General features: G+C 38.4%; 1 protein-coding gene across 1 annotated transcript; it reads left to right on the top strand.

Annotated features, from left to right (window-relative positions):
• Window positions 1–1,068: 1,068 nt before the first annotated feature.
• Window positions 1,069–5,439, top strand: LOC108225974 (protein MAIN-LIKE 1-like). Its single transcript, XM_017400926.2, has 6 exons — window positions 1,069–1,529; window positions 2,893–2,988; window positions 3,079–3,771; window positions 3,861–3,940; window positions 4,029–4,548; window positions 4,657–5,439. Exons 2-6 carry the CDS (start codon window positions 2,893–2,895, stop codon window positions 5,437–5,439), a joined length of 2,172 nt encoding a protein of 723 aa, XP_017256415.2. The 5' UTR covers window positions 1,069–1,529.
• The last annotated feature ends 1,949 nt before the right edge of the window (window positions 5,440–7,388 follow it).

Here is a 7,388-nt window from a genome sequence, read left to right as displayed (position 1 = left end):
GTATGAGTATAAAACATGCTTATACGACAAAACAAATCTGAAACATTAATACATACGCATAGTGTGTATGCGTGTTGTTACAAAAACTAAAAACATGCATGCATCTCATTTATGCGTGTCCCACACACGCATTTGCAGATTGCGTATCGTAGTCGTTATTTTGGTCACATTTTATGTACACTGATATTTTGGTCAAGATAGGACGAGAATGAGAGAATATTGACATTCACCCCCTTGTTTCTTTTGTTTATATTTTCAAGATGCTTGGAAGAAGACGGGTTTTTCTTTCCAGACATTAAAGTTTTATTATCTAAATTTCTCCGGTCATCTTGCATGTCCGATGGTTAGATGATAAACTTTATTGAATGAAAGAATTATCACGGTGAATTGCCGCTTCATATTCGTTGAGATTCATTCTCATTATAAAAAAAAAACTACTTTTTAATTAAAATTATATTAATATTTTTATATATAATATACACGAAAAGTACACGAAAAATACACGAAACGTTTCGGATCAGATACGGGTTTCAAATTAGATACACGAAATCAATAACAGACGGATACGGGTTTCATCGTCGAGGACACGAAACACGAAAATACACGAAACGAAGGTATATGAAACGAAATGATTGCAACCTGTACTTATCTTGTTAAATGTTTTATGTTAATAATTTTTATTTTTATTTTGTCAGGATGTTAATAAAATTACTCTCTATATTCCTTTAATTCTTAACATTGGGAGACGGGTGCGTGTGACGCGTTTTAGTGCTCTTATAAAAATAATTCTATAAAAAAAATTCTTTTCTGAATAAAAATTTAATATTTAAATTTTTATTCAAAAATAATAAAATTTAAAAAATATTATAAAACTATATTTTATAGGCGCATTAAAATGCGTCGAGAAAAAAAAAATGAAGGGGAGGAAGAGTATTTGTCTTTGAAAAAAACCACAAGCCCACCTGTAATGCCAAAAACAAAAACACAGCTATCACATTATCATTGCACCTGTGCTGTGTTGTTGGATAAAGCCTATGACGATCGTCCTCACTTTCCTCTCTTCCAACTTCCAAGCCAAATCATCGGCTCCTTCAAATTTCTAACCACCCCGAACACATTCTTTACAAAACTAACCACCTTTTTTTTCACTTCACAAAACTAACCACCCTAATTCGAAACATCTCGGGCGAACACACTTGGAAACAACTTTTTCTTTTAAGCCCCTGGGAGGGCGAACAACACGAGCAAGCACAGTAGTGTTCGCCCCTGGCTCGGGCGAACATTACTACACGTCTGTGACGTGTCCGGCCCATTGAGGGGCGGCCACGTGTCCGGCCACAACACCAAAACCAGCCCCAACCTCCTTCTTCTTCACTTCTTCAGCCGACTCCTCCATAAACAGTTCTAAACATACTTTGCAAGCTTCAATTTATAGCAGAAAGGGTGGTCCGAGACAGAGAAAAACGGAAAAAGGGTGCTTGCTTTGCCGCTTTCACCGGATCAATTAATCAATTTCACCCATTTTCAAGGTTTTTTCACCATTCTCAATCTCATCAAATTGCATGCATGTATTTTTATAAATTTTATAATGATTGTTCTTAGTTTAGTTGCTAGTAGATACAAATTATATGACAAGCTTGATTAGTAATTTTGTATGATGATTTATAATGAATGTTGTTAGTTGGTATTTGTTAGTAGATTATGTTAATTTTAGAAATTAGGTTAGTAGATTAAATTTAGAAATTAGATTAGTAGATTAAATTTGGGTGTTTTACGTTAAAAAATAGAATAAAAATAAGCAATCTCACATTTTCGAATTTAATTGGAATTATTTCGAATTTTGGAATTAAAAATTGGAATTATTTCGAATTTTTGAATTAAAAAAATATTAATAGAAATAGAAATTATTATGAATTTTTGATTTAATTAAAATAATTATCGAATTTAATAACAAATATTGCATAAAAATATTAATAAAAAAATCCTAAATATAGTACAATATTTTCGAATTATAAAATTGGGAAAATTAGTGTAGATCTCATATTTTGAATGAATTAAAAATTAGACTTGATTAGTAATTTGTTTGATAATTTATAATGGGTTTTGTTAGTTGGTATTTGGTAGTAGCTTATGTTAGTGATAATTTTAGTTTAGATTAGTAGTTGGTGATGATTGTTGTTGATTAGTAGTGGTAGTGATAATTTTAGTTTAGATTAGTAGTTGGTGATGATTATTTTATTATTTACGTTAAGAGTAGATTAAATATAATCAATTTAATTTTAGCTTTTATTGAATTTAATGAAATTAAATTAAATCGAATTTAAAAGTAAACTTGACACCATTAAATTAAATAGATTAGTAGTTGGTGATGATTGTTGTATTATTTACGTTAAGAGTAGATTAAATATAATCAATTTAATTTTAGCTTTTATTGAATTTAATGAAATTAAATTAAATCGAATTTAAAAGTAAACTTGACACCATTAAATTAAATAGATTAGTAGTTGGTGATGATTGTTGTTGATTAGTAGTGGTAGTGCTAATTTTAGTTTAGATTAGTAGTTTAAATTAAGTAGTGGTAGTGCTAATTTTAATTTAAATTATACAATGTTATATTATTCCAATAAATAAAAAAAATCAGATTTGTAAAAATAGTTAGAGATAATTATTTCGAATTTAAAATTAAGTAATATAAAATATAATATAAAATATAATATAAAATATAATATAAAATTAAAAAATCATATTTGTAAAATTAGTTAGACATAATTACAATTAAAATTAAAATCACAATTTTATATTATTACAATTAAAATTAAAATTATTTCGAATATTGGATTTAATGAAACAATTTCAAATTTAATAACAAATATTTTGAATTTAATTTCGCAGATGGATGTCGGTCGTTCTGGTCCCGGACCTTTAGACGGGAGTTTGTTGACATTACAGTCTGTGCACAGGTCTCAGGTTGTGTGGGACAACGTAGAGGTAAACTCCTTATTTTGTGCTATTTTTTTTACATTTGTATGAGTCTGTAGCCTATAGGGACCAATATTTGGTGCACTACAATTATTTCAGCCACCCCCTGATTTCAGATTGAGGACAAACTTTGGGGAGTATTGGAAGCAAGTTCGAGCCCACAGACCGCATCAGATGATCATGGATGCAATCAGGGATTTAGGATTTGATTGCATATTTAGGCTGGGACAGTTCAAGCACGACAGGGGTTTGATTACAGCCTTTATCGAGAGATGGCGTGGAGAGACGCACACCTTCCACCTGCCGTTCGGAGAGGCCACTATCACTCTTGAGGATGTTCATCACATTCTCGGGTTACCCACTGAGGGTGATCCACTCATCCTCCGTGGAGCGAGTACCACCGTGGAGGAAAGGCGCGTGCTAGTACGCGAATTTCTTGGGCTATTACCAGAAGCCAAGGACGATGTTAACCGAGGTGGTTTAAAGATCAAATGGCTTGTGGATAACTTCGGGTCTTGTGAGCGGTTGGAGCAGTTGGATCCAGAGGATATAGGTTATGGTGTACAGGTTACCTACCATATTCGGGCGCACCTACTATGCGTTATTGGATCATTGTTCCCCCACAGCAGCGGGAACCGCGTGCAGCTTGACCTTCTATGGTTACTGAGGGACATGGACCAGCTGCGTCGGTATAGCTGGGGTAGTGCTGTTCTTGGCTTCCTATACCAGAAGCTATGTTCTTCTAGCCGGGATAACTGTACTGATTTCTGTGGCTACGCCACATTGGTACAGGTAATACTAAACCAACCACAACTTTCTTTCTCGTCTTTATTGTTGCATTATTTATTCATCATGTGCACTTGTACTAACCTTGCCGCTAGGTGTGGATTTACGAGCGCTTTCCGTCACTAGCGCCTAGGCACAGGGGTCAACCCTTGTTCGAGTACCCGCTGGCGCTGAGGTATGTTGTCACTCCTTCTGTTGATTAACTTCAATTCATATTTGTTGCATGTATAACCTCTGACCACTTATGCCAACTTCCCCTGTAGGTGGAAGGCGCCACTTAGGCGTTGTCAGGTGCCGCATGCGCAGAGCCGCATGACCCAATATGAGTTGGATGCGTTGACACCCCGACAGTTTCGATGGAGGCCATATGCTGATTTACCTGCAGAGCATCACCCGGAGGCCACTGTGTACTTGCGTTGGACGGCTCCCGCCCCCATGATGTACATGTCCTACGTCGAGTGGTGCTACACGGACAGGGTGACGAGGCAGTTTGGTTTTATGCAGGGTGTACCATATTCCTCTCCCTACCCTAATCATCAGCAGCTGCACGACCACTACAACGAGCAGGTTGATTGGATGTACGCGAGGCAGCCATTTGTTGATCTTTGGGATACGCGCATGGAGCGTGCCCTCGCATCTCCTCCACTTATGCATGGCGAGGGTTGCACTGCCTCATACCTGCCATGGTTCCACAGGGTCACACGTCGAATCATCATTAACCCCTTACACTGGCCACAGCAGGAGGGTGCCTTCCAGGGAACACAGCTCTCGACACAGGAACTGGTAAATATACAGCTTAAATATACATGCTTAAATATACATGCTTAAATATACATGTTCTCAGCTTGTTTTGTACACTGTTCTGACTTAAATATACATGTTTGTAAACAGGAGGAGCAGTTATCCGCTATGCAGCGTGCCATTGACCCTTATGCTCCTGATTTGGGTCTGGCAAACCATATTTTACAGGATATGGTTACTCGTGTACAGCGTCGACCTACGGAACAGGCCCCTGCCAGACCTAGGGCACGGGCTCCTGCAGGGTGTAGGGGACGACCACCAGTCACACCGGTAGTGCCCGAAGAGGGCACTTACTACACCCATGTGGGTAGCTCACACCTTGCAGGCACCTCACATTCTGCAGGTCATGATGGAGCAGGTACTTTTGAGGCTGGTGGTTGGTCTCCATTCATTCAGCCTTCTACATCTGAGGGGGGTGCATGGCCCCAAAGGAGCAGATTAGGGGATGATGAGGCACAGGACGATGAGGGCCCGTCACAGGATCACTTGTCAGAGTCATATGTATATCGTCCTGACATGTCATTCTTAGAGGATCACACACCTCCCCCATTCACCCAGGAGCCGTCCTTTGGGAGCAGTACATACAGATTCGGGAGTCCACCTGTCACGTTCACTCCGATGATGTCCAGCAGCGGCCAGGGTTTTACCACACCTTTACCCGCTTTTGCTGCATATGCGGGGGATAGTAGCCCCTGGGCGTACGCACCTGTGCGTCCACCGAGAGCAGCAGCACAGCCGTCGGAGGTTGAGGATGAGTCTGACCATGAGGAGCCATCCGAGCATGAGCAGAGACAGCAGCCACCTAGAGCTGCGAAGGGGAAGGGTCGTAGATGTCACACTGGAAGTCACTTCTTCGGGCATACGAAGAAGTAGGCTTTTTGGCTTCCCCTCGTATGTACTTTGTTTATGTGTATGCACTTTTATTATGCATTTGATAATGCATTATGTTTATCTTTATGTACTTTTATTCGGGTAGAACGGTTTATGTACTTTTATTATGTTTATGTATTTTGTTCACTCATATTGTTGTATAATGTTAGCACTTTCCGTTTACATGATAACATAACAAATGACATAACATAATAAATGAGGCTCCTTCAAATTTCTAACCACCCTAAACAACTTCTTTACAAAACTAACCACCTTTTTTAAAATACTAGCTTATAGCCCGTGCAAGGCACGAGAGCTTTTTAATTATTTAGAAATTTTTTAAATATATTTTAAATGGTGTGGAAAAATTTAATTTATAAATAATAAATTAAAATTTTCAATTAAATAAAATTTGAAAAAAAATTCAATTTTTTTAAAATACTAGCAAAATAATCACGATAGAAAAAACAGATAATCGAGCGTATAGAACAGGTAGTTGCGTGTTAAACATCCAAAACGGTGAGTCACAAGATCCAAATGGGCAAGTCAAGTAGTATGATAATTGAGTTTGTGGTAATTAAAAAAGCGAGGAGTGTAAACGCAAGTAACATGAATTTTATTGTTTGTCATTGCTAACAAAGCCACACAAACATAGTACGCATCAACATACCACTTAAAATGCCACTAAAACATACGAGTGGGCACTTACAAACGTAACACGAGCAAACAACAATTGGAACAGTTATAAAGATAGATAGACAGATGTGCATAAGTTAAACAGCATTGGAAGACAAACACATAACATGAATAACATCACACATCCTCAGCATCCCATCGAGATCCATCACCTTTCATGGTCTTCCTCATTCTTCTTACTCTTTCGGCATGCTTCGTCTCCATTTCTGCCACTTCCGCTGCCTGCGACCATTTGAGGTCACTTATTTCCTCAGCAAGTTTGTTGATGACCACAGTTGAACGGTTGTCTAGTCGATCATCTAGCCATAGTAAGTAACCACAACCAGTTGCGCCGTCAGGACATTGCAACATCCGTCTACCAACGTCGGGACCGTTGTCCCGACAAACCCTCTTAACAAGGACTTTGTCACAGTAGCACTTATCGACAGCAGCGGAATCCATAAATGATATAATGTGTTTGAGCTAGTGATGAAAGTGAGATGATGAGGGAGAACTTATTTATAGGCGAAAATTACATAGAGGTCACTTTAAAATATTAAAATGTAAATAACTTAATATATAAGACTGAGTTCGCAAAGTAGGAAAGGACATGGACAATGTATTATTGATTAACATAATAAGAAAAACAACAGTACATGCACGTTGCCAGGACATCAACTTTTATCCCTTTTTTGAACAACCCTCCCCCATTTTTTTCCCCTTCACAGATTTAAGTTCTTCATCATGCCTCTCTCTAATCCTCTCCTTCGCAAAGTAATGATCCCATATCATGTCACTCATCTCCTTAGTCATCTCAGTAAGCACTGCACTAGCACGCGGCTCAAGTGGGTCATCGATCCAGAACATGTATCCGCACCCGTTTGGCCATAGTGGACACCGGGACATCATTCTTCCAGCATTAGGCCCTTTCCCTCGATAATGACTATGAACGGCAAGCCTTTCACAGTAGCACGTATCCCCTTGAACAACCTCACCTATTGGCTCCATGTAATTAAGATTTGTTTGAAAAGTGTGAACAAGTTTTCCACTATTTATAACCCCAATTTCCTAAGTAGGCTCCCTTCATACACATGTTCACTCAGCATTATTGCTGAAGAAAATAATGGAATCTCTGCCAATGTAGTGCCTCACATGGCTACAGCACCCCCCACTATGCCATTTACTTTACTTTTATCATGGTTACAGTAAGGGAATCTATGCAGTTTCACATGGCCGGAAGCATTTCACACACCTCCACCACTTTACTCACATGGGTG

This window comes from Daucus carota, chromosome 6, assembly GCF_001625215.2.
Source record: "Daucus carota subsp. sativus chromosome 6, DH1 v3.0, whole genome shotgun sequence".
In the NCBI taxonomy this organism is placed as follows: Eukaryota; Viridiplantae; Streptophyta; class Magnoliopsida; order Apiales; family Apiaceae; genus Daucus; species Daucus carota.
The sequence above is the reverse complement of the archived record's forward strand: the minus strand, read 5'-3'. Positions and strand labels throughout refer to the sequence as shown.